Source organism: Nestor notabilis, unplaced genomic scaffold (assembly GCF_000696875.1).
Source record: "Nestor notabilis isolate BGI_N333 unplaced genomic scaffold, ASM69687v1 scaffold21719, whole genome shotgun sequence".
NCBI classification, from domain to species: Eukaryota; Metazoa; Chordata; class Aves; order Psittaciformes; family Psittacidae; genus Nestor; species Nestor notabilis.
The window spans coordinates 35,353-63,163 of NW_009944528.1; the positions used below are offsets into that span (position 1 = coordinate 35,353).

Consider the following 27,811-nt stretch of genomic DNA (forward strand, 5'->3'; position numbering starts at 1 on the left):
TGGCTCGCACACAGGCTGCTTGGATCCCTCTGCATCGCTCTTGCCCATATTTCACATTCCAGGCTCAGCATGGGCAGAGCTTGTTCTGGGCTGTGTGCACCCCAGCAGGACTGCATGCAGGACCCGGAGCAGCACACGCGATGTAACACTGCCTCTTGGTGTCAAAGCCCCGGTGCTGCCCCCCGCAAGGCGAGCGAGCAGCGCTCCTGCTAAGTGATGTGAGCAGCAGGAGCTTCGCTTGTGCTCTGGCAACAGAGAGGGAACTCCGGCTGGCAAAGCGGCATCGTCGCCCGCTGTCTCTAGTACTGTGCAAAGAAAGGCATTTTGCTGCCAGATTTGGCTTCGCAGGGGAAAAAACACCAACACACTGAGAACAAGAACAAGAGAGAGGGGAGAGTGTGAGACACCAGCAGCAGCACTTCGGAGAGCATGCCTCGGGTTCCTTGGTGTGCACCCTCAGGTATGTGTTCCCAGACTGCACGAGGAAGTTAGGAAGAGGAGATGGCATTTGTGCAGGAGGCATTGCTTAATTCCCTGACCAGAAAAGCAATTCTCTCAAGTACTATAGGTGTGAGCAAGGGCATCCCTCAACTTTGCTCAGCTCCAGCCCACTGAAGTACTTCAGGCATGTCACATCACCTCTCCTTGCCTCAGTTTCTATAGCTAGGATATGACCAAGAAAAACAAAACCCATGTGCACTTCTCCTGACCCATTTCTTCCCTACAAGACAAATAAAAACATCCACACCAAGCAGTGGATTCCTTGTGTCCTGGAATGGGAGAGGGCTCAAACCCCGCTGTAAGAATCAAATCAACATGGCCCTCGGCTTTCCAGCCGTCAGGAAAAAGGTGCTCTACACCATGGACAACTGCTGAACAAAACAAATGCCTCCAACGCAGAAGTACAGTGCAGCTTTTCCTGGCTTAGGAGCAAACCAAAGTCAGCAACGCCCATGTTGATATTTATATTGCATCTCTGGTACTTGCTCTCCCGTTAGTCAATGAGATAAGACTTGGACAGGTCTGTGTTAGTGGCATTAGGTTTCTACACACTCAGAAATAAGAATACTCTCCAAGTCCGTAACTGTAAAGGGTTGGTGACAGGGGAATTGGTGACGGGGAAAAGGTGGAATTGCAAAGGTCCCTTTGTCTGCCAACAAAAGAAGCGGCCAAACTCCTCTCCACCCATTACCATTTGCGGGAAGAATCCTATATTCACACACTGCAACATCCTACACAATGACCTGTCTATGCCTCCTCCTCCTCACTCCCCCACTGCCAGCCTTTCTGCATCCACCCCCAGAAGACGAAAGCCAATGGGCCTGGACCCAGCCAGATTTGGGGTTCTGATGCTGGGAGGTTTTAGGACAAACCCAAGAATGTTATTTTAATCTGGACATCCTGAGAAGGGGTGGGGAGGAGCTGGCCACCAAAGGTAACAAAGGCTGTTCTGTTTCTCTTTGTGGCATGAGGTATGAGCAGAAGCAGAGAATTTGGGGTGGATAACCTGGTCTTTCCAGCAAAAAGGAGAGAGATGCTCATACACTTGGCAGATACTAGGGAAGCAGGTTCCAACTGAGGTCACTGGAAACACACCTCCTGACTCCAGATCTGTCCCAGGTGGCTGAATACTGGTGGCAGAGACAGAGCAGGAGGTGGATTCAGGCAGAATCCCAACTTTTAGAAGGGTGATGGCAAATGGTTGGTGTAGCAGCATTGCAGCAGTACCTGGAGGCCCTGATATGATTCACCCAGGCTGGGCTGTACATAGCTAGTGAGACAGAGCTTAAAACCTGAGCTTATAAAGGGGACATGCAAAGAGATAGAGACAAAAGTGACACAAAGGGATCTGCTTAAATCACTCAGTAGAGCAAATGGTAAAGTTGGGAAGAGCATCCAGCACCTTGACTGGCTATGAAAAAAAGCATAAATGTTTTCTCTATGGCTTTTAGATGCATACATTCCTAATGATGGGGACTTCAATAGAAGCCCAACCTTCCTTAAGGTCCATGTATGGGACTTCATTAATATCAGCAGAAAGAGATTATCTCCTTCTTCTGCTGAGCCCCCGACCTGCCTGTACAGACCATCTTTCATGGGGCCAACCCACCCTCACTGCAGAGAACTGCACATAGCCCAGATGGGCCCAGGCAGCTCGGTGCTGGACTGACTTCAGCAAAACAACCACACATCTGCGCCAGCATTTGGCAGCCTGGTTCTGTAAAAACCCTAAACTGCTGAGGAAGGATGAGCTTGCATTTACAGCACAGCCCTGGGATTAGCAAACACTTGTTTGACTCCTGACTTGCCTTGTTTGAGCTTCCGCAAGCCAGGAATGATACACCACTCGACTTCAGGAAGCTGGAGAGCATGTGGAAGAGAAGAGGTGGATTCAATGAAGCAGCACAGCTCCTGTGCACACAGGGGACTCAGCCAAGGCTGTAACAGATGTGTTTTAACCCATGCCACTGAGCTATTTGGGATCTGTCTCCAATTGCTCCAGTGCTCATTCATGTGTCTTCCTGACAGAAGACCAACAATAACAATTAGTATCATATAAGGAGCAGGGGGACTGCTGCCAGCATTAGCACAGTCTTGAGCACCAAAGGTTTCCATTCCACTCTTTATCCCAGCTATGCACAAGGCAGAGGTCAGTCAACATTAATCAGCCTTGCTCTAGGCCAGCTCCTTTAGTACATTCAGCTTGTTGAATTGCAGTCGTTGTCTCTCCATGCTATGATGGGTTCCCCTTTGCCTCCTTCCTTAAGCTCACCAAAAAGAAAGGTATATTCACTGTTAGGCAGCACATGATGGCAGAGGCTAAGCCTGGCCATGCTGGAGGTGGCCTCCAGGCTCTACAGGGGGTCACACTGGCCAGGCAGGTTTTGGTGGGTCTTGGTTGTGGATTGGAGCCTTGTGTTGCCATTCTGAAGTCTAACTCTATCCCCTTCCATCCAATGGCAGTGCCTGACCTTCATCCCAAAGGAAGGGGTTTCCACCTTTCCAGCACTCCTGAAACACTCTTCCAGGCATAGTCATTGGACTGGTTCAGAATCCCCCTGGGGAAACCCTATCTGAGCCAGCAAAGGGAATGCAAAGTGGAAGCTCTTTCTCAGCACATGAACACACTCCACGGAAAGGCTCTGGAAGGGATCCTGATGACTTCCATATTATTTCCAGTAAATTTTGTGCTGATTCTTGGCACAAACACTGGAAATGAATAGGCTAGGTCAGGAATGTAAATAAAGTGAAACATTAGGATTTAATCTAATCTATAATTATAGTATCTGTGGCGCGGGGAAGAAGTTGGTGTGTTTGCACTGCAGCTCCATTGAGGAACTGGACGGGGTTTTCATTTCCCTTCCCAAAATTTCCCTTTTTGGCTGAGGGATACTTGTTGTCTCCCCAAGTATCTGAAAGGAACATGCTGGGTTGGCGAAACTGCTTTCTAGCAGCTGAGCAGGTATGGCTCAGGGAAGAGACATCCCCAGGCACTCATGGAATGATGGGGTGAGAAACTGAGATGGATGATGTGGGCTGAAGGCTCAGGAAGGCTGTGGGATGCACAAGAGAAGCTCCTGTCCCTACAGTGAAGAGATTGGTTGGGTTTGTAGGGTGCTGAGCTATGTAAGCTCAGTCCTTAGACCTCTGAGCCAAGCCAGAGCCCTTCCTCTTGCCTGGTGTTTGGTGCTTGGTGCATCACAAGTTGCCTGTCACAGCGTGGTGCTCCCAAGTTCCCAAACCATCAGTCTGATTGGCATTAACTGCTGTCCATGCTGGCTTGTTCATGTAAGACAAGCACTTAAGAGACACGCAGACATCTCTCCTTCTGCCCTCCTCACCCCATCCTCTTCCAGATCCACCTGGGAGGAAGCTTGACAGGCTGCTCTGGTTTAGCTGACCTCAGGGGAGAACAATCCCCTCTCCTGTGATGCATTTTGCAAGAATTAAAGACTTCTGGATTTTAAGAGCTTAAATCAAACTCGACAGTCTTCAAGGACCATCCTCTGTGTCCCTGTGTGCAACTACCCGAGTGCATACATGCCTGCAGCATGGATCCCCATGCATGGGCACCGTGTCTGACACACCATCAGCAGTGTCCACATGTGTACATGAACCTATGGTACCCATCTTTGCTGACGTGAACTACTTTCCCTCTGAAACCCCTCTGTGCAGGGACTAGCAACTGAACCCCAACATACCACAGGCAAGGGCAAGAAAAGGGATGACAGGCAATATATTTTCCTCAGACTGAAATTGCAAAAGACAAAGGAATTAGTTCTCCTTTTGTTAGTTTATGTTTTGAAATTTCAGAAGTCTCAAAAGCAGAGGAATCAATCACACTCTGTTTATTTATTTGCTTGTAGAGCATTTCTTGGCTTTGTTTTTCATACTCAAGCCCAGCTTTGATCTCAGGCTGGTAATACTCCAAATAAATGGTCAACAACAGGGTATAATTGCCGTAGGTAGTACAAAAGAAAAGGGACAGGATGTCCAACACATTTACAAAGCAGAAGAGACTTCCATGATCTCAGAGTCCCCTCTCTTGGTTTACATGACACCCTCAGACTACCAAACAAGCAAAAGCATTTGCTTTTGAAGAGCTCTGATGCTGCAGCCTGCGTGTGCTCACCCAACAGCCTAGAGAAAAGCACAGGTCCCTGCTGACTGGCTATAATCAGGATTATACCCAGGCCAGAGCCTTCCAAGATAGCTGTTTTTCCACAGAAACAAATGAAACAAGCAGAAGAAATTCAATTTAAGAAATGACCCCGTGCCTGTGTTTCTGTTGTTGTTCTGTCTGCGTGGGCCCGGAACAGAGTGTTAGCCTCACATTTCACTGTTCTGGCTTTCTTCAGGCTGTGTTGCAACTGTGTGGACATCTGAGCAGAGGAATATTTAATGTGTGTGCCTATGTATCTGAGAATGCACACATGCTAAGTAAACATGTGCTGGTTAGGTCCCAGGTTGGAGCAAATGTGTGTGTGTGTGCTGGATCTGCATGCATCCGTGGCAATGCCTGTAGACACGTGTATCAGTCCATGCAGGTGTGTTGGAGCATGCAGCTGCAGTGTGTGTGTGCATATACATTTATGTTGATGCCCAGAAGTGTAGGTCCATGTCCCACAAGTGCCAACATGGGCATGTGTTCATACACATGTGTCCATACATGTGCTCCTAAGCGTGCGCAGCCCTGGGAAGGGCATGCCAAGCCCTGCTCAGCGTTAGCTGCAGGATGAAGCCAGCACTTTGCGTCACCCTAGGGCCTGTCCACACACAGGGATGTGGTCCAAAGCTCCTTGGTGCCAGGGGACTGCTGCCTGCAGTCACGGCTACCCATGGAAGCTACTGTCCCTCAGCCAGGAACACCCACAGAGAGCAGGAGCTGCCTACAGCCACCCGCAGGACATGGGGCAACACCAACTCTGCTTACCCCCTCCATGGCAATGTGCCTCATGACTGCAAAGCAGAAGCCTGGCTTTGACCAAAGGGATGACAAAACCCTGGACAAAGCTTTCCGCCTTCCACCCAAGGCTCTCCCAGCCTTTTGCAGACATCAGGAATTAGATCACAGAGTCCCCAAAGTGACGGGTGAGTGCAATTATCCCTGCCTAGCAGATGTGGAAGATGATTTGGCAGCCCAGGCTGCCCAAGAGACAGACCTTCTGGCTCCCAGCTCTGTGCCTTCACCTCGGCAGCAGTCTCCCCATCAAACCCAGTGCCTCTGCCCTCACTCAGTGCTCCTAGCTCACAACCAGCTGAGTTTATGGGTGGTGGGTTGTTAGCAAACTCTGTGGTTGCTCCAGCCTCTCCCTGGCACCTTTTCAGAGCAGCCCAGTTCACATAGATACTAACCATTATATTGATGCATTATATATATTTAACAAGAAAACATTGAAAACCATTCAATGACAAGAGGTATCACTTGGAGATGCTCCTGGACACAGCCCTGCTCAAGAGATGTGCAATAAAAGCTTCTCCTTCTTCAGAGGCTGTCAACATACTGAACTGGGGAGGTGGTGGAGGGGGAGGCAAAGGGAAAGTATTAATCAAGATCTTTAAAAGTTCTCGTTGACAGAGCATTTGCCAGCTCTCGTTTTAAATGCTTTTGTGGTCCCATAAAAAGTTTCATTACTCACTACAAAATGCATTTTAATTATTACAGTCACTCTGACATTAAGCCCTGGGTGTTTCTCTCTTGCTTACTCTGTCTCTCCTCTGTCTTCTTGTCTTTTTTTCTCTGTTTCTTTCTCCCTCCAAACAATACTGAAGGAGAAGTTAACATTTAGATCCTGAAATCATCCCTTTGCTTTGGACGCTAATTGCTTCACAGGATTCAAACAGAAAAGCCAATCACATGTGCTCAAAGAATATCTCATAAGTCTCAAAGACACAAGAACATCAGTATTGGGGTGGCCACCATCCCTGTAGAAGTAACTGGGTGGTGGGCAGATGGATTTGGTGTCTCTCTGATCTGCTGTATGTCTCCTAATATAAACAGCAACTTCCATAAACATCACGTATCATACTTCTGATATCTGGCTATTTCAATCCACCAGGCATTTGACAACTTGCTTCCATCTGACCACACTGGCTCAGTTCATCCAGGAGACACAACCCTACCCATGAGGCACGGAAGGATACTGAAAATGTGAGTAATTCCAGTGAGTCTCCCTCAGACTCCCAGTGCCTCCAGTGCTGTAAACACTGGTTTTCCATTCCATTAGTTGAGCCCAACAACCCAAAGCAACAGTCTCATCATCTGGCGCAACACAGCATTGACCAAAAAAGTCAATAACAATAATAGCACTGGAGACCCCTCCTTGCCCCCACCTCCTCCCCACGTGTCTCTCCTTACTTGTACAGACCATCTGGTTCCAGGCACTTGAAAATGACTGAATAGAGGCTGGTTTCAGGGACATCTCCATGGCTCCTACCCGCTGCCACACAGGATGTTGCAAGGCCAGAAAGCAAATCATCTGCAAAGCTCAGGGATTCTCCTGGAGAGCAAAGAGATGAGCGTCAATACAGGTGCAAGATTATTGCTGACCACTTAAAAACCACTGTAGGAACCTCTACATAGGACAGCCAATCAACACACTCTAGTTGGCTGTGCTGGTGGGAGTAGCCCCAAATCTATATGGAGAATGTGACCTGTGGGCAAAGCAAGTAGAAAACACTGGGGCCATCAGCTGATAGGGACCCACTGCGGAAACCTGCAAAGTCATCGCTTGGACAGTGGAAGGTGCACTCACAGAGCACCCATGCAACATGTAGACTCACTGCAAGCACCACATGAGGGACCACCACCCAAGAATGGGCTCCAGGTCCCCAGAAGAGCTGGAAGCCTGGATAAATAGGGCTCTCCTATTAGAGACTCCATCTGCAGTCAGTTCTTAAGGGGAACATGGCCTTTTTCAATAATCACCTGTGACAGTGAAAAGTATTTCTGCTGTGTTAGATTATCAGGAAGAAGACATTTTTAGAGCTTGGATGGAATTTCTCTCAATGTGCTGGGGTTTTTTGTGTGTTTTATTTTTATTCAATGAAAATCAGGAGCTTTGCATTCCCTTTCCTATGCACCCTGCCAGCTCCTGGAGCTCTGACTGGAGCTCCTTCAGCTGTGCTCAAGAACACTCATTCCTTTACAAGCTTTTGAAGAAAAAAAAATACTAATTAAAACTGATGAAAACCTTTTTTTTTTTTTCCTTGGTCTTCTGGTTTTTAAAGCTTATTAAACACTTAGATCATGACCCAGCTGAAACTGAAAACGCTCCATTTATTAAGCTTTTGGGGCATGATTATCCACTGCCATGCAACCTGTCTCCTTGCAGTGAGCAGGTTGTCTATCAGTCAGAGCTCATTGCATTCAATTCCCATTTTACATCAGTGTAACTGAAAGCCCAAGGTCTCAAGCAGTGAAAAAAACCAGAGCAGCTGCCCTGGTTGTGCCCCCATTCCCACTGATGGGAATCAGAGGAAAGGCTGTTGCAGCTGATAGAGTTATGCTGGTATAAGCAAACCTGGATGCAGATTGCTGTGCCAGGTACCTTGTGCATGTGTAAATGTCAAGACACCACAGCAAAGGGAGGAGGAGAATTCCCTTCTCAGCACTGTATTTTCCTAAAAGCAAAAGCGACTGAGGACTACTGAAATGAAGCACAAGCCTAGGTTCTACCTATAGGTCCTAAGAAATAACCCAGTGCTATAACCAACCCAGAAGGTCTCACTGTGTGGCTGGATTACCCAGGTAGAAGAAATCCCCTCCTCCCCAACCTCTCCAAACCACGTTGGAGTCTTGTCTCAAAATACACAACTCAGTAACAAATGTCCCCCTTGGCTAGAGAAAAGAGCAGCAATAAATTCTTTTCCTCCCTAAAGGAATCCAAGCCTTAATTATTCATTTTAATGCTCCCAGCATGACTTGTTCTTTCCAAACCTTTTTTTCAGGCAGTTCTGTCACCAGTCTCTGTAGTTTAACCCAGTTCCCTCCATGGTCCATACCAAACCCCAAGTCAACTCAACAGGCAGGTTGGTTTGGCAATGGTAAAATCACTGCTTGGAAGTCATGAGTGCCGAATGGCCTTGAGCAAGCCCCTTAGCTCTGGGTTTATGGTTTAAACAAACAAACAGAACCTTATTGCTCATTTCCAACTTTCATTTCCATCCCTTTTCATACAATGTTGGGCTGGACTGGGGAACTCCCTGTCACCAGAAGTCATTGAGAACAGACACTGCCATGACTTACAAACCAGATGAATCACAAACACATAACAAAGGACCAAGTTGTGTTGCTGAACTGGAGGAAGAGCTCTTAAGCCTCTTCAGACCTCAAGCAACCTCTCTTCTGACCAGGAGGAAACTTCACAGGGGGAACATCATCCCATGGGGTCCTGTTGTGGGATCTCACACCTTCCTTCAGAGCACTCAGGGTTGAGATGCAGCTGATGAGGGGTAGGAAAGAATAGAGATGGGCAGAGAGACCATGATGAGCAACTGGACAAGACCAAGTGGAGATTTGGGCTGGCAGTGCACGGGTACCAGGAGCATCAGTCAGGACATCTGTGCTAGGGAGCAGAAGAGATTGAAAAACACAGGTTTGAGACAGGGAGTACAGAGGGCGGAACTGGACTTGCAGAGGACTGGAAATGGGGTGGAAAATGTCATGTTCAACCACTGAATTTACGAGTGTATTACAATTGCACAGCTAACTCTGTAAGGCACTCACTAACTTCTGAGTGCTCGTCTTTCATGGTCTGCCTGGGTAGCTTTGAGGGGAACAGGGTTGCAGTGAGCACTGCCCTGAAACACAGTGGCAGCTCCATCACACAGTGGTCTGGTTTGCCATGGATCAGACCTGTGCAGATTGTGAAGTTGCATTGCTGTTCCTCTGCATGCAAGGAAATGGAGCTCTCAGTGTTCACCAACAGTGTCAACTTGGGTTAAGCCGAAACCCATGCAATAAAATCCTTGCAATAAAATCCTTATGGCACGAGGGTGCTTTGTGTTCAACCCTGAGCCTCTGGGGAACTTTCCCCTCATTGGACCCGCTACAGTCAAGCAAAAGCAAAGAGGTTGTTATGAAAATAGCAAAACAGATGCTAGCAAAGGTGCTGAAACCTCAGCGCCAAGGATGGGAGTATTTCTGCACCTGTATAAGCAGCAGTGAGGTTGCTGGTTGTGCCAGACTGTGCAGACCATAGAGCAAAGATGGAGTGGGTAAAGGATGCCCCAGGGACAAAACGACTACCCAGAGCTGTCAATCCACAGTGAACGCAGGGAGCTCCTTTGCTGTGCTCTCCCCAGGGTGAGGCAGAGCACACAGCAACTTTATTTGTGCATCTTGCACAAGAGAAGTCAGAGGCTGTTGTTCAGTCCATGGTGCTCTGAGAGCAGCTGAAATTTCCTAAGCCTTCTCTAGGGCCTGAAAACAAGTTATACCCTAGATTTAGACTGGAACCCAGTCACTGGAATGTCACTAAGGCAACGGGTGCTTTTGCTGGCATTACAAGAGGATGACAGACCGGTAACATTGCCCTACTAAGGAAAAGTGGTTTTGGGATGTAATAGAGGAATACCAAGCTAACTGCACAAGGTGAGAGCTCAGTATGTAATATTGTTCATTTGTGCTAAGAACAAGGCATGCGGAAAGCAGGAGAGAAGGCTTTACAAGGAAACAACAAAAAGGACAAGTTTACTATACAAGCAGAGATATAAAATGACCAAGTAGAGATACATAACTCTATTAACATGTCTACAGGGCAGGCACTCAGACAGAAAAGAAATATTTAGGCTAATGGGCAGTAATGGCAAGAGAAAGTAAATTGGATACGAATAAACAGGCTACTCCTGAGAAGAGTTTGATCACTTTATAAAAGGGATTATATGGATAAGTGATGGAAAGCAAAGGGGCTTCTCTTTCCCATCTGGACTTGTGTTCACACACAGCCCGCCAGCAAATATAAAGAAGGATTTCAGCCTCCCCAAGCAGCCCTGAAGCACAAACCTTCTAGATTGCTGTAGTATCTTTGCTTGTGTTATTAAATTTCAGAAAGAATCCAAAGGTTCTCTGCAGAGTAAATGATAGCTAAATAGATCATCTCTGTGGAGTAGAAGATATTTTTTGACCAGACAGCCATCTGTGTCCTTCATTAATAGTAATAAATAATTGATGTCACACTAAATAAAGCAATAAGCTGTTACAGATATCAAGGACAAATGACCAGCTCCTGTAAGGATCCGTTACCTGTGTTCACTTCTCAGTAGTGAAAAACCCAGACCAGAGCTCAGCATCACTATGGTAAGTGCTGTGCACAGAGCAAAAGATGATACTTACTGCACACTGGTTACAGGTAACAGAGCAATTGTGCTCAGCAATGGGATGCTGATACTCCCAACTGCACATTAAATCTCTTCAAGACTCTTTCCATACCACTGCCTTCCCAGGGCTGCTCTGCCCAAACTATTCAATTCCCCAGGTAGCTTCTGAAAATCAGTCTCTGCTCTACTACTGGCAATGATGAAGATGCAGCTCCCTCCAGGTAGCATTTTCCTCCTGTCTCTAGTGCAATCCCTCGCTACTGCCTCATCCTCTTCTGCACACACGCTGTGGAGTTTGGCAAACATCCTCTTTCTGTATTTGTAAACATGTATCTTATGCTGATGCTGGTGGTGTGGTGAGTCAGAGCTTGCCCTCAAACAGAGGAAAATAACAGCAGAGATTGCAGGGGGGGCTAACCCCATTTTATGAAGCTTTGCAAACTTCTGGCCACACCAAGGTATGTAGGTCCATCCACCGGTCATGGCTCTCAGTTACCCGTCTGGGAACTCAACTTGGTGCCTGGTCTGGAGGAGGACATCCCTTACTCAGCTGCCTGTCTGCAAGGCTGAGCTGTTAATTGGCTCTTGAATGAGCATATTTCTAGTGGCAGGAGGTTCAGATGGTCAGGAATGGGCACTGAGGAATGAAAATGTGTGGGAGCAAGCTCAGACCACTCGCTCGCAGCATCCAACAGTCTTAGTCTGCCTCAGTCCTTCCATCGTGAGCATTGCTAGCGTCAGTGGCTGCAGTCAGCGGGCAGGATGAATTAACTATCAACCACGCTACTGAAGACAACAGGAGTTACAGACTAAACTAAAGAGAGCAAGTCCAGGAGCCTCCAGGAGATTAGAGGAGCAAAAGGAAGCCCTCTACAGGCATTCCCACACCTTCAGCCCATGTCCCTGTGCTGAGTGGCACAGACACAACTCAGTGCAAACCAAAGTGGAAATGAAGATGAGAGGAGACCTCCCTGCTGTGATTCACCTTTGAGATTCCTAGAAAGAGCAGAAAAGGGAAAGTAGGAAGGCACCAATGTCTCTGTCTTGACATCTTCTTTACTAGCCTGGGTGAAACCAACCCTGCAATGTTACCAGTCACTTTCTTCTGATTGTGGTTTTCTCTCCCTGTCGCTTTTTTTCAACCTGTTTTCAATTTAGTCTTGTGGCATCTCTGTCTGTGACCTCATTCTGGTACTTAAAGAGGAAAAAAAATCAGAGAGAGAGACTGTCCTTTAAAAAGAAATGAAAGAAATCATATTTTATTTAGCTTGATTGGTTTTGAAGCTTTAGCAGAAGAAAGATTAACCTTTTCTGCCTAACTTAATGAAAACAAGGAGAAAGCCCGTATGGATAAATAAATATCTGTGTGGGTATGGAGCAGGCACGATCGTGTTACAGCCCCGGTGGAGCTGTAATGGGGAACAGGCGCGTTCCTGAGCAGCGGCTCCCAATTCCCGATCCATTTTCAAGGAAAGAAAAACAGAGTAGAATGTCAGAGGCCCAAGTGGGCATAAATGAGGGAGCCCAGGGAAGGCAGATGGGGCCCAGCGAGGACCTCCGTCCCCAGCAGTGACCTCCAGAGCAATGCCAGCGAGGCAGATGGAAAAAGAGACCTTACACTTTCTGGTGCCAGGATTTGGTTCCTGAAATGAGGAAACAAATGGCATGACCAGCCCTCCATGACTGTCACCTTTTGGGGGTCCTCATACCACCCTCCTCTTCCTCCAGGGCTCTGCCTCCAAGGAGAGGAGGTTCGGAGGAAGGCTTGGACTGGGTTTTTGGATGGGGAGCAGGGTGGATCCTCCACAAGAAGGTTGTTCCCGGGTTTAATGTGCTTCGGAGCTGGCACATGGTGAGGGAAAGCAGTGAAAGGTGGTTTGTCTTGGAGACGATGGGCTGATTTAAATTAGTGTAACATAACTTTAGGCGACAGAGCTGTTCCGATTTACATCAGCAGATGGTCTGTCTTGCTGCCTAGATCATTAACAGCAAACCGTCCCTACAGATCCTGGTGGAAGGATGTCAAAACCTCCTTCCCTACATGGCTTGCCAGATACTAAAAGAAATAAAAAGACCTAGTTACTACTAAAAAAACCTCCTGCCCACATTCTGGGAGCATCCAGGCACGCCAGCCTCTTGTATTAGATGGGAGCCGAAGCCCCATGCCCATAAAACCTGCAGCCTCTGGGATAATTTCTTTTCTCTGAGACACATCCATCAGGCATCCCTCTGGCTGGGCACAGGTTGTCTAGGCTGAAACAGAAAAGCCAGTGATGATGCTGGGCAACTTCAGGCACAGTTTGTGCCTCACTTGCCAACTTGTACAAAGGTGCAAGCTGCACAGTTCCTCTGAATGACTTCACCTTGCCCAAGTTACAAATTTTTGGGCATTAACTTCCTATATCTATATGCTACTAGGCACATCACTGATGATGAAGAGCTCTCCTCTGGGCTTCCCAGTTCTTCTGGAAGACTGCATTTGTAGATGGCTAAATTTAAGGAATGATGCTTTAGCTGAGGTAAGAGCAAAAGTTGCATTCCAGTGCCACAAAAGTCCCTTGAATGGCTTCACAGGTGCTCTCCAGGGCTAGAGCTTGCTCCATACAGAGCGACCACATGGAACTGAAGGATGGGCTGTCTTGCACTGTTCTTATCAAAAGCAGCCAGTCAGACAGACGGAAATGGTTTTCATTTGGATGAGCTGTAACATTCTAACAACATGATTCACAAGGCTAATCATGAGCATATTCTTCTTTCAGGCTCATCAACTGGACTCACTGCTCCTGCACCTGAGCTCTCTGCAGACTGCTTATCACAGTCCTTTCATAGTCAATATCCAAGACCTCAGAAAAACTGCTTCAGCTCATGTAAAACTGCATCACCTCCTCCATCTCCCCCAAGGCTGTACACTGCTGGAGGAGAGTGAGAATTAATGCATTTCATTCTGTGCTAACAGCCCTCCAGTATTTCTCAAGGTTCACTGGGTTGCTAAGGGTCAACCACAGCCAGACACAAGCTGACTCTGCTATGCTTGGAGTCATCCAAGCATAAGCCAGTTCCAATCTCAAAGCCACGTATTCACATTAGCATGGTGGAGAGTCCAAGTGAATTTATCTATTCCCTTGGAGTTTGTTTTGGGCTCTGCAGCATGTTAAAGTAGTTACTCGATTTCAAGGCAAAGTGGGAACCCATTTGTTATGGGAGTTGTGCAGACACAAAACAAAGACATCAGCTTTGTCCTCAGATACTTCATGTCTGGCAGAAGATCTTGTCCAACACCACAGATCTAGTTCTCACTCTCATCACTGCAGATCTAGTTCCTACCCTCATTCTTACTTCCCTTTCAGTTTTAGCTTCTTTTAAATTAGAGATTTCTAAACAATGGACCAGTGGTCCAGAATACTTGGTGGTCCCCAAGGTCCATAGTCAGCAGTCTGCAGGAGATCCACGGACTGCACAGAGCATTATGTTCACCAGGAACCCCACCAACTCCATAGCCACTCTTCAACAGCATGAACTGATGTTTCAGATACTTCAGATAGAGCAACAAAACCTGTATCATAACCTCTTCTTAAATGCACAAGGCTACTGCGCTGTTGCGGTTCCTGGGGAACAAGCTACTGTCTGAAAATGTCTCCCAAATTTCGGATGCAAAGATGGCATCAAGGACCTAGGCTCCACCAGTTCAGAGTAATGGAAAGGTTCCATCTTCCGCTGGGATTAAGATGACGAAACTTGAAGTGGAGCAGCTTTCACCATGAGATGTGTCAGAGACCAAATCCTGGGATCCTTCCTAAAGAAAGGTCAATGACAAGGTGATTCTGACCAGTGCAAGTGGGACCTGGTGATATACCTACACAAACCTCCTAACCTGCCTAGTATATGATGGTCTATGAAGAAATGAGGGGACACCTGCCAAACAGCAAGGTCAGGTCCTTCATTTCCAGCTCTACTGAGCAGTCTCTTACATTTATTTTCAGCTTTTTATGAGCAAATACTCCAGAAGTTTCATGCCCCACAGAACCCTACTGGCTGACTTGCACCCACTGGAGCTTAAGCCTTACAACACATATGCAAATACTTGACTAGCAGGAGGGGGAAAGCATATTTCCTAGAAAGAAACTCAGTGTGCAATTAATCACTAAACCCATAATTAGCTTGGGTAATTTGTCAAAGCAAATTAATGTAAAGCTTTGCTGAAAAGCCATCAGCTGCCCTGTGCTGTACTTCTCCTTGCACTTACTGGGAAAGTGGGATTTTTGGACTTCTAGATCAGCCAATTTCTTCTACATTGGCACTATTGCCCGACCCTGCTCCCCAGTCCCTTCTTACACTTGACGTCTCGGTGGCTGGAAAGTGGAGCAAACCACCACCTGTAGTGTCAACCAGCTTTGGTTGGCCCCATTTCTTCTAAATATGTGTGGATGCTGATGAATTAGTGATAAGACTTCAGACCAGTATATTCCGAAGGGCTCAGCACACACAGCTGAAGCCAAATCTGCAGCCAATGAACACTTACAAAAATTGGTCCTGATGGAGGCATCCACATCGAAGCAGACCTCTTATTTGGCCCTATTATTCAGTTTTGGACATTTGAGAATGTGGGGGCAGATCCTCAGTTCATAAAGTCTCCTGTAGCTCCCTTGAAGTCAATGGAACAGTAACAATTTACACTAGCTGATTTTCTGCATCCTGGCTGTGAGCTATTTGGAACAACCATGCCATAATGATTATTACAGATATTTCAGACCACTTGTCTAAGAGGGAGAGGAGAATACCACTGCAAAAGAAAATAGAGAGTTGGTTTGCTATGATTTCCAAAGAATTATTGACCCGTATCTTGCAAACATTTACACATGTTTAGCTTTATTCATGTGAGCTGTTCCATTACACTTGTGTGCCAGATAAACTAATGTACATGCTTGCAGGACCAAGGTTAAAACTTGTGCAAACATAGTGAGTTCTAAATATTTGTGTAGATATGTTCAGTTACCTTGGATTCAGACTAGAGAGCAGGTCATTTCACTGTGCCTCTTTTCATAACTCCCCATTTATCCAAGCAGGTATCACAAGAGAAGCCAAATGTGATATCAGGATAAAACTGAGAAAATAAGCAATTATCTGACCAAACTCAGAAGCTAAAAAACACCCACTCGGTCAGGATTAACATATGCAAGAGCTGACATAAGTTCTTGAACAAGGAATTACCTGGGTTACTAGAGTATTTTCACAACAGCTTTCTTCACACAGCTAATGAATCATTCACTTACTGATTTCTCCATAATGAAGTTAACATTTTTCTTCACAGTTTTGATTTATTAGAAGACATAAGCCAGTGAAGAGGAGAAAAAGCTGGGAATCTTTTGGCCGTAAGGAGCCTACTTCAGCATCCATCATCATATCAGCAGTCACCCCATCTTTCCCACTAAAACTACAAGGCGAGATGGGATCTCCCACACCACCACACAGTCCCACTGCTCACAAGGACAGAATACAATCTCTGATTTCTTAAATGGAGCTGATTCTGTTTCCTTGAGGACAAAACATGTGTTAACAAGGCGCTGACACCCAGAGACTTCAGTGCACTTCACAAAAGCCATTAATACCTCTGACAACGTGGCAGCATTTGTGAGCTCCATCACACCTGCACCACAGAAGGCTGCAGCCTCAGGAGAGGGGACAGGCAAAGGAGCAGGGACACAAAGAAAGGAAATTACTTTTTCAAGACAGCAGGCAAAAGGCAGATTTGAGGCTATAACCCAGAGCCCCAGGCCAGATCTCCAGCCACTAATAGCTGCCTTTCATCTCTGAAAGGATATTAACCCTTTTTTACAAGTGAGCAGACTCCAGGCACTGAGGATACCTGCCGTAAGTGCACAGCAGGACACTGGCAGAGAAAGAATACCTTCTGCTCTGAATTTTACATCATGTTTCCCAGAAACCAAGATAAATCAATCCTGACATCCCCAAGAAAGGGGAGCTGTTAGTAGCCAGGACAGCTCTCATGGATGATTGTCCCCTGGGAAACCATCTCACCACAGGTTCTCTATGGAGCAAACTCCTACATGATACCCTTGGCAAAGCAAGGTATCTCGGCACACTTCCCATCCCTAGGATCACCGATTGCTCTAGCTGGAGACACGTCATCACCAGCAACTGTGCAACATCTGACCACTCAGACGACAAAAGACAGATTCCCAGAATGAGCAGAGCAGGATTAAGCCAAGTGGTAAATGGATTCCAGGGCTGCTCCAGAATCCGTGCTGACGAGGGAAGCCAGTGCCAGGTAGCCAACCCGGAGCTCATATGGCAAGGTTATCAATTCCCTCTTTTCTTCAAATCCCTAAATAGAACCCAAACATCGCTTGGGCCATGTTAGAGAGATAAGGTGAGTCTCTCCCGTCCCTTGCAAAGCTTGAAATAGAAGTCCTGCTACTCTCCAAGCATCAGGCGTAGGATGTTGACATTTAGCAGTAGGGAAAATCACCCAAACAATGAACCCTCTCAGGTCTCTCTTCTCCCCTCCCTTCCCCAGTCCCCTGGAAAATGTTCATAAAGTGAAGTGGAAAAAAAAACACCACCCAACAAACCCAAACTAACAGAAGCCCCAAGAACCAACCCCCAACCTTCCTAAGGCTGGAAATAACATGTAGAGAAGAGTGAGTCAGGCTCTGCTAACTGCACAAGGGTCACCAGTCCTGAAGGCAGAGATGATTCACCATGGCAGCAAGAACAAGAAGGTAGAAGAGACTCAAAAGGGGGTGGAAAGAAAGAAGGAGAGGAACTAAGCAACAAAAAGGTTCTGGGTTGCATGTACCTTGATGTTTATTGAACACCACTCAAATGGAACTGACCCTGGATGACTCACTTGATAGCAGTGAGATTATTCCCTTGGTTCTTTGGCCAGACCTTCTTTATGAGAAGGAGGGCAAACAGGCTCCAAGACCTCAATACATCCCCTGCTCCTCCTTCTCTTCTTCCCCTGCCTGAGATGCTCAGTGAAGCCTCGATTTCCTGCTGCCTCTGCTTCCACTGCTCTTTTCCTTTGTGCATTCCCTTTAAATTCAGCAGCATTAGGGGACTGTTTTCCCTATAAAGGATGCCTTCAAGATGAGAAAAGCAGGACCTGCTTAGGAGCACAGCATGCCATGGGGAGGCCCTCCTGGATGCCACTGGCACAGAAAGTACATTGTCAGAAGAGATGGAGAGGACGATGGGGCTCAGGTGCCTGGGGAGAATCCTGCCTGCCAGAATGCTCGCCTGCTATTCCTCCATTTATCCTTCCTCCTCATCTTCCCTCCTGCTTTTATCTAATAACCATAAAAATTCAAACACAAAAAACTGGCTCTGAAAAAATCCTAAATGCAAAAAAAAAACCCCAACAAAACCCCAACCCCCTCCCTCTGAAGTTCACAATGAGAGCTGTAAAATTTTTTCTGCTTGGAAAATTCTCCCGGTCAGTTTTTCCTACTGTTTAATCCCCGCTTTGAGTTACACAGAATGAGTAAACACATTTTATAAGGTTCTAATTCATACCTAACCCATACAGTTTATAGCTTAACATAGTAAAATACACACACACGCACTTTTTATGCATATATATCTATATATATATATACACACACCCACTCACACACACACATGCATAAAACAGCCTTGGTCCCACTCCTGCAAGACTCCCACTGATTGCTCCGGCATGTGCTGTGCTATGGAAGCAGCCTGGCATGCTTAGGTGTGAGTTTGCTGGCCTGGGGAGTAGTTTCCACTCCAGATTCCTGCAACCTCCTCTGTAATAAATAATTAGTCAGTCTCGTTAAGGGAATGGTGGGATCCACCGCTCCATCTTGGAGGACTAAGGAACACCACCACGTGGTATCTCAGGACTTGGAGCAAAGCCCCGTGGCAGGGAGGCAGCCGAGGCTGGGCTGGAGAAGCTGCGGGAGCAAGGATGTGTCTGTCTGAAAGGCAGCTCGCTGCTGGCAGTGATTAGAGGAAACCTGAGGGTGGGAATTGGGCCGAAAGTAGCTCATGGTGTGAACGCCACCCGTGGTTGCGCTGGAGGAAGGCAGGCAGCCTTCACACCACACTCCTACATGTAGTCATGGGTTAGAGTCACCCCCATTGTCTATGTCCTACGCCAGCCTCAGCACTAGGCTGTGGGAGAGGTAGTTCCTTCTCTTCAATGAAACCATGTCCTTCACCTTTGTTTGTGACCAGGGATGGAGACTGGTCATGATGTGTTGTGGGTGGCATGAAGGCCAAAGAGCTACCCGAACCTCAATCGTCACTCTAGATGTTTGAGAACAAGCCACCACAATCTGACTTTGCCTCCCTGGAGGCAGAGCTGATTCACCCAGTTAGACATGGGCTGTGCCTCAGGTCTCTCTGCTTCTTCAGCCTTTAACCCAGGGTGTGCAAGGGACACGGGGTCCTTTTGACTGGTAGTTAATAATGATCTGATTTCATTCGGGAAAAAATACACTGCCTGACACAGAGAGCTCGTGAACAACAGTACAACTCAACAGTCCTCAAGGAGATCTACTTCCATGGTCTACAACCATTTCTGATATGTGTCTCTGGTACTCCCAAGCTTCCCCAAGGTGACCAAAACCTTAGCAACAACACTCCCAAACTCTGCACAGGGGGAACCTTCTAAACATTTTGGGCTGCCTGCCAGTGGCTTTGAACTTGGCTGTAACCTGGAGGTAAGAGATCTTTACAGCTACTGACTAAGGAATTGTTTCTACCATTGCTCTGAAGAAGGTGGCTTCTCTTTAGCATTTGTTTTTTGAGTTTTCCTGCTTGTTTCTCCCAGAAGCTTGCTATTAAATTAAACACAGTATCTCATACAGTCCCATACTTCTGCCACAGAGAATAACTGTGACTGAAGTACTGTTTTTGCTATACCTCTGCAAGATCACACCAAGAGATCATTTCCAAAGAAAAACAAAGAAAAAATGGGAACAAATGTAATCCCCATCAAAAGACTGGGGTCAACTGGAAACCTGCCCTGCAACAACATATCTGCCTGGTCTAAGTCCTCTGAACTTTATCTTCTCGCCCTCCAGCACAGCCTCCGCTCGAGCTGTCAGGAAGCCAAATCCCAAAGCAGAAATGAGTTGACCCTTGAAGTCACTTTTAAAGTGGGGGTGACCCTGCATCATTTAAGCCCTTAAGCAGCCTTGCACTAAAGCCACCTCCCAGGTGGGAGTTTGTCTCTAAAGATCATGCTCCGGGTCTCTGCTAGCAACCATGGCTACAGCTACTTGAACTACATCCCCAGGGGAGTGAGCACCATCACCATCCCTGCTCTTCTCTCTTTATTCCTTCAGCCCGTTGCTCCTGTTAAAACCAAGGTTTCAATTTTTTGAGTGCAAAGATTGCCTCGAAGACTCAACCTCTTTTTCCTGGGAGCTCTTTTTGATGAGCTGTCCCTTTAAAAGTGCAGCACAGCACTCCAGGTCATCAAGGTGAAATCATGGGCATCATTCAAGCCCACCCTGGCCAGCTCTGTGCTAACAGATCACTTGAAGGCATGGACAAAAGCCATCGCTCAAGCTAGAGGGTTTGAAGTCGCTTCTGGCCACGCTAAATGTAAGATGTGGGTTTCAGGCCCCCAAATGCTATTTTCATTTTCCTCCTCCTCCAAGAAAATAAAGCGAGTGTTTATTTCCTGAATGCTCTGGTCTGAGAAAGGGCAAAAGTTTCCTGCAGGAGCCAGGTGGCTGGAAAGGGGAGGCAGAGGCAAATATTTGCCGAATTTGTCAATGAGCTCTTATTCCATTTTTCTTATTAATATTTATTTAGCCATAATGTGAGAGAAACCTGCTCAGACCACAGCAATGTGGGAGATTCCACTGTTATTCTCCTCATGCCAGCTACTGGCGGGGAGGGAGGAGAGGAGGGAAAACAGAGACAAAGAGACAGTGTCAGGGAGTTCACAAGCAATTTAGAGCAAGTCACAGTCTCTTGTCTTAGAAGATGGGATGCCTTGAGAAAATCAATGCTTCTGCGGACCATGCGATGGGTCAAAGAGGTTGAATAGCTCAGCCTTCCTTGCTGATATGCAAGGCACAGGTGTAGCTTGGAGAGAGAAAATGATCTCATCCTACAGCCCTCTTTTTCCTTTTCCTTTAAAGGAAGGAATCCTTAATGACATGGAGACAAGGAGAATCAACTGTAACCCCAGGTTTAGTAAATTGTGCGAGATGAACCTGATGCATTTCTTCAATGAGACAGTTCATTCCCTAGACATGAGGAGCGTGGTACAATCTCATTTATCTGGGTCTCAAGAGGCACCACAACATGACATGGGCAATTATTAGGTAAGCTTGAAAAGGTGGGAATTAGCAAAAGAATTACAGAGCAGGTAAGGAATTGAGTAATGGCCAAATGAACATAGGCTGTGCCAAAAAGAGGGTGATGGGAACTGAGTTATAACTAACAGGGTTCCTCAATGATCAGGCTTGTAATCCATCTTGTTTCTCACTTGAAATAACAGCGACGATTTAAGCGCTGAATGAACTGGAATGCATTATTAGTGAGGATGATCAGTCAAAGGAAATTAGAAGATCTTGAGGGCTATACTAATACAAGTGGAATGAATTTTAATATTTAAAAATACAAATTAACTTAAAGATGAACATTAAAATAGTTTTTTCGTTAGCAGGAACCCCTGCTAGAAACAGAGGAGGGAGTGGAGAAACACGTGGATGCACTGGCTAGTCACAGCATAACCACATGCTGCCAGTGGATGAGAGCTGGAGAAAAGGAAAGGAAATTCTTGGATCAGCTTAGAGGGTCCTCCTCAAAATACAGAAAAATCAAATCCTGTCCATGGCAGGGGGGTTGGAACTAGATGATCTTAAGGTCGTTTCCAACTCTAACTAATCTATGATTCCTTTGACAGCAAAAGGGTGAATGTGGTGGCCCACTACCTGCCTTGCCACCAGAGAAGCTCAGAAAGTCTCCAGCCCAAGCTCCTCAAAGCAGGGCCAGTTGCAAGGCCAGGGCATGGTTGTTCAGGGCTTTATCCAGTTGAATTTTGAGTATCTCCAGGGACTCCTCCAAAAACCACAAAGCTAGTGCACAAATAATCAGTGCTGGGTAGCAGGAATCTCACTGGACTGTAGTGTCCAGGAGGAAAGACCTGGATGTGTTTCTGCAGGGCTTCAAAACCTGGGCTGTGAACGTGTCCCCTGTTGCCCTCCACTGGATAGAAGGAGAATGTCACAGTGCCGTGTCACGTCTGGGGACAGCACATCCTAAAAGCATCTCCTCTTTCGGCTGGGGTAATAGTCTGTGCTCTGGGAATAGAGCAGCTGAACTCTAGCTCTGTTTTCGCTCTGTCTCATGTAGCAACAGCTGGGGGACATAGGTTTGCTCAAACCACAGCCAGACGATTTGAAATAAAAACGATATTCATATATTAATTAACATCTGGTTACTCGTCTCATTACATGATACAATGTGCATGAGCTGTTTGTTCCCTTCATATTTTATGCATTGAATGAAAACTAAACAAATGTTGCAAAAGCAAAAAGAACACTACCCAAGTTTGCATTCCTAACTCTTACTGACACATCAGCTTAATTAACATGTAAAGGAGGCCATGACTAACCCATGACACGAAGACAGTGGCGACACCAAGCTGGAATTAACATCCAACCTGGCTATTTTTTCATTAAACTGGGTTTCCCTTTACCCATATTCTTAAAAAAATCCAAACCCACCAAGTAATAATTTGTTCAACTGAGCAGTTCAGGGCCTGATTTAGCAAATTATTACTTACCCATTTTCAAAAGTCACTTTTAATGAAAACCAGCCCTAAACATTTCAGCTGGAGCATAAAGCAGCATCCCAAAGGAACAGAGCTGATGTCACCCAGCCTGTGCCACACAGCTGCTGCTTTCTGCCACATTTTGGGGACAGAAAGAAAGAAAGAAGGAGGAGGAAGGAAAGTCAGCTTAATTAAAAGAAGTCATCACTCAGGTTGTCTGGCAGCAACATATTAGCCCGTGCATGTGGCCATCCCCATGGGGCTGGTGATGAATGCCTGGTGGCCACCAGCAAGGTGACAGGGCTGGTGTGCTTCTGTGTGAAGATGTGGAGACGGGAATGGAAAAGCTGGAGGCTTGGCTTGGCTCTTGGTTCCACATTATGTTTGGGGTTTTGAAACAGGGGCATTGAGAGGAGAGGCAGAGGGGGGAGCAGAGCCCCTCTTCCTCCCACAAGTGACCTGGGGGAAATAAATGCTCAAAAAATATGCCCCACGGAGAAATCCAGACAGGCTCTCACATGATTAGCCACATTCTCAAAAAGGCTGAAGGCTTCGCTAAAAACACAACAACAACAAACCAGCCCTAGGATCACAAACTCCTTTCTGAACCCAACAGCAAGAGTGGAGTAAGAGGAGTCTCGGGGCTCGTGGAGGTGGAAGGTCACAGGGTTTTGGGAAGCACCTCACAGAAGCACGACTCCCCAGCACTCATGGGGAACCAGGTCAAAATCATGGCTCTGTTTGATACTGATGCCACGGAGAGAACATAAAGCAACTGCTCATCTCTTGGGTGGCCTGTTGCCCATGCTGGAAGCCTCTCGCCAGCTCAGCAGATAGGTACAACTGGGTACGACTGGGATATGTGCACACATCTCAGATGTGAGCTCTGAAGGGTTAACACCTCTGGCCAGCAGATTGTGTCACCCTCAGTTTTCTGAAAGAGACCAGAAGGAGAGAGGATTCCACTCCTCATTCCGGTTTCCCATCTTCCTGAAGAGCATCCCAACCCCACCAGCCCTGCCCCGATGCTGGTGACCCAGCTCCCCCGTCTCATCCCACTGCAGCATCTCTGTGAAGGTGACCAGGCAGGGTCCCACCAAGAACAGTGATGTTATGGTTAGCACGCAGACTCCCATAACCCAGTATAGACATTTCCATCCCTTACTCCATCCCTGTGTGAAGCCACATCCATGCTCAGCTACCTGAGAAGAGGACACCCATGAAAATACACCCCTGCCAAGCAGAGCAGGTAGCACAGCCTCAGCATGCTGAGGCACTTTCCATACGCTCAGCTCCTACACCACTGCCAAACTTCAGTTGTTTGGGTTGAAATTTTCCACACTGGGTATCTGACTCAGGCTGAATTTTGTTTGGAAAGTTCCAGATAAAACAAGTCCAGCCAATTCCAACAAAGCAGCCTAGGAAAAAATACAGTTTTCCTCATGTTAAGAAAAAAAAAAGTCAACCCCCGCCCCCCCCAAACCAGCTTATGACTTTAGATGTGAAACCCCAATGTTCAGAGCAGAGACTTGGCATTTGGCATGGGGTGGTCACTGTGTTAACGACAGGGCTTAGTTGCCCCTGTAGAGATTTCATTCCACCTGGCAGTATTGCCAAGCCAGCAGTGCTCAATGTGCAGACACTACACAGAGGGATCCTTTGGCCTCTCCTGAGCTCCCTGAGATGCTTCAGCCCTTCCCAGCTCCTTCACTGGATCACACCATGCACACATCTCTCCTGAAAGGTGGGTGAGTGTGCCCCAGCCAAAAGGCAGCCCATAACTTCGTCATTACTACATGACTGAAAAGCATTGCTTAATGCTTCCCAAGTGCCCGGTGCCTGCTGCAGCCTGGGGGAAAGCCAACATGTGCATTAAGCACTAAAGCAACAGTAGTGCAGAAAGGGCAGAGGGCAATGCAGGGGCTGCAAATGATGTTCTGCTGGGTCTTGAAGAGGCTCTGCAAGAACTCTACAGGTGAATGCACACAGAGATCTCACTGCGTGGAGAAAGGCTTGAACTAAAAGGCTTCAGCCACCTCCTGCAGAAATGCACTGGGGAACATCAGTGACTGCTGTGGGGCAGGATTCAGGTCTTATAAAGGAAAAACAGAAAAAAGAAAACAATAAAATCCAGTAACAAAGTGATATAGAAGTTTCTTGGCAAATTGCATGTGAATAAGCCTCACTTTGCTTGGTGTAGTGCACTAGGGTTTTCTCATTATTAATGAGGATGTGTGCAGGCCTAAGGACGCAGCCTAAACCATCACAGAAACAACCAGTCTCACAGGCAGGCGTCTACCATACAAATTCAATGAGGCATTACTGAAATGTGAACAGAGGCTGAGCTTCAGGAAGGAGGGCCATGAGATGCCATCACCCAGCTCTACTTTTCCATCCATATAGCCTCAACTATTTTGATTGTAGTTGCAGCCAATACAACCCACAAGTACATCTCCTGCAGAGCCACGTGGACATTGGTACATGGGAGCTTGCATCCACAGGCTAAAAGCCTATCACTCTGGCCAGTGGGCACTAACTGGGCTGGAAAGCCCAGGCAACTAGCAATGCCCCTTGTCTCCAGGGCTGTGTGCTTCTACTCTACCTTCTCCAAATAGGAATAACAAGATTTCTCTGCCACACAGGTGGTTGCTGAGAACAAAAACCACAAGACATTATAAAATCCTGATAGAGTAACATCTCAGGTACAGCAAATAATGAGACTTTCATCTGTTAGAGCATCCCATTCCCCTCACTCAAGCTCTTAACACCATCTAGCACCAAGTGGGGCTTACATCTCACTCCCTAAATGAGATTGGGACACTTGGTAGGTAAGAGCTTTTCCTTTATCTCTACTGGCTCCATGGTCTCCAAGACTGCTTCAGTCTTTAGCTACTACCCTCTGATCCTTCACCAACAACAGGAAATGTGCCAGGAGGAAGGAAGAGAAAGAAACCCAGAGGAGACAACTGTCGTGTGAAACTCTGGCATGAATGGTGCAACCGGTTGCATGTCAAGGGGCTTGGGAAGGGGTGGTGGGAGCTGGCAGGATGGGCAGTTGCTCAAAGGAAACCACAGAGGACTTGACCAAGCACTTGGAAGATTCCACGCATACCTCCCAGATATGCCGGCGCGTTATAAAACCCCTGCCCGGATTGGATGGCGGCATGCACTTGGAATAGAAAGAAAAGGGGAAAAGAAGAAAAGAAAAGGAAAAATCCAAACCCCAAACAACCGTTCATGGGCTACACAGAGGGCTGCAAGTCCTCTGCTTTAACGAGATGCCGCAGGCATTGCTCCTTTGGAATTTGGGCTATGCTTGTGGTCCATGAGGAGGCTCACGAAGCCTTTGGTCACATTAAGCAACATTACATGATAATGCTGCAGCACTTCCAGGCTGAGGGAGAAGGAAAACAAAACAGATGGAAAGACATTGCTGTAAACCTGGGAGGGAGAAGAACATTCCTCCAGATACTCTTTTTGGCTGGTTGTGTCCTCCCCTTGTGCCTTCAACCTCTTTTCCCCCTTTTTTCCCCCCTCCTCCTCTTGGAGAATTGGTGACAGCAAGTGGTTTTTTGCTAATATTTCCATATTAAATAGAAAGGAAGAGTGTGAAAGCCTATGCAGTGTGGTGGCAGCTAGACAGTGGAATCTGCAACTGAAGGGTGGAGTTGGAGCACTGGAGAGGTGCCGGTTATTTATAGGGTATGAGAGAACACAAGAAATGTCTGGCCCCTTTAAGGCCCCTTAATCCAAACAACCAATGGGAAAAAAAAAAAAAAAAAAGAAAAAAAAGAAGAAAAATGGGAAAGAAAAAAAAAATGAGGAGAAAAGGCACCTCTGCACCAGATTGCAAAGTGTGAAGGAAAATGGAGTGATGGCCTGGCAGGGTCCTCCTCGTCCCTGCAGCCAGGCCTGCGCCCATGGCCCTCAGTGCTGCAGGGCAGCACCACGCGCAGGCAGAGGGATGGCGTCAGAGCTCTGTGCTCCCCAGGCAGCCCCGAGATGCAGCTGCCTGGAGGGTGGGACGGGGCAGCTGTTTAAACCACGATACTGCAGCACTGGATGGGAAGCGGAGATGAACGGCGTGGTCAAGAGGAGTCAAAAGGGAGAAGCTGAATGTGTCGGGAGTATGGGCTGGAAACTCCCTGATCTGAAGAGACCATGAGATGTGGCTGTCCACTGTCCTCACCCACTTTGGGATACATAAAGTGGAAGGTCATCTTCCCATGGCTGAGTATTTCAGTGCAGGTGTGGATGCTCTGGGAAAGTTGCTGGTTGGACCCTCATCATGGCTGGTTTAAGCAGGGTTATTTGGCTCTAGGCCTAGAAGACCATCACTTCCAGCCCTTTCCTAACATCTCTGGTAGATTTTAGGTCAGCTGAGTAATGTCTGTCCTCGGTCAGCTGAGTAATGTCTGTCCTCTACAAGATGTCTTTCCTGAAGAGGAGTGAGAGGGACCTGAGTGCAAAGAGGTGCCACACAAAGCACAGCAGTTTTGTGCTCTAAGTAAAACTCCTTTTTCCTTGTTTCCAAAAGAAATGCATGAGGTTTGCCTATCTTTTCTAAGCAGACATAAGGGAATTGTGAAATGGTCCCGGAGGAGGCTCAGCACTTGGGTGATTTAGTGTACAACGAAGTGGATAAGTCATCAGCTTCAATGAATACACACCTGGAACCAGGGAAACTGAAGACAGACAATTCTGTGGATAGAAAGGGGTCACTAAAGAGATTCAAGAGCTCGAGCAGATGACAGTGACACTAAATCCTCAGGTCTTTTCACAAGCCCTGCTCTTATTCCCTAGGATCCCGTTGAACCCATGAGCCTTCACTAATAGGTTTCGTTCTCCTCTGCCAATATCAAATAACAAATGTCAGATCTCAGATGGGAATCTTGAACAACATAAAAATAAGATTTATATGGAAAGATGAAGTTCAAAAGAACAGTTACAAAACCCAGAAAGATTTTGGTTTGTACCTGAGCGCTCACACATAAAATCAAAGTCAAAACACTGCTGTTCAGGATTGCCATCACTGTCACTGTCATTTTGAATTCTGGACACTGGCTACAAATTAATATGCTGAAACTGAGGAAAATGCTTCCCTGATGTGTAAAGAAGAAAAGGCAAACATGCATTAGGCAATCCCAAACTTCATTTGATCACTTCTAGTTCACGCAAACTGCATGCTAATACTCCCTCTAGCTCTCCCTT

The 27,811-nt window shown here is 46.8% G+C and overlaps 1 protein-coding gene across 1 annotated transcript in view; it reads right to left on the reverse strand.

The window, feature by feature from the left end:
- LOC104411917 (astrotactin-2-like) overlaps positions 1–27,811 on the reverse strand; it is a 96,920-nt gene that overhangs the window by 24,422 nt on the left and 44,687 nt on the right. Inside the window, 1 exon segment of the mRNA XM_010022463.1 lies at positions 6,860–7,001. Within this exon segment, the coding sequence (XP_010020765.1) occupies positions 6,860–7,001 (142 nt within the window).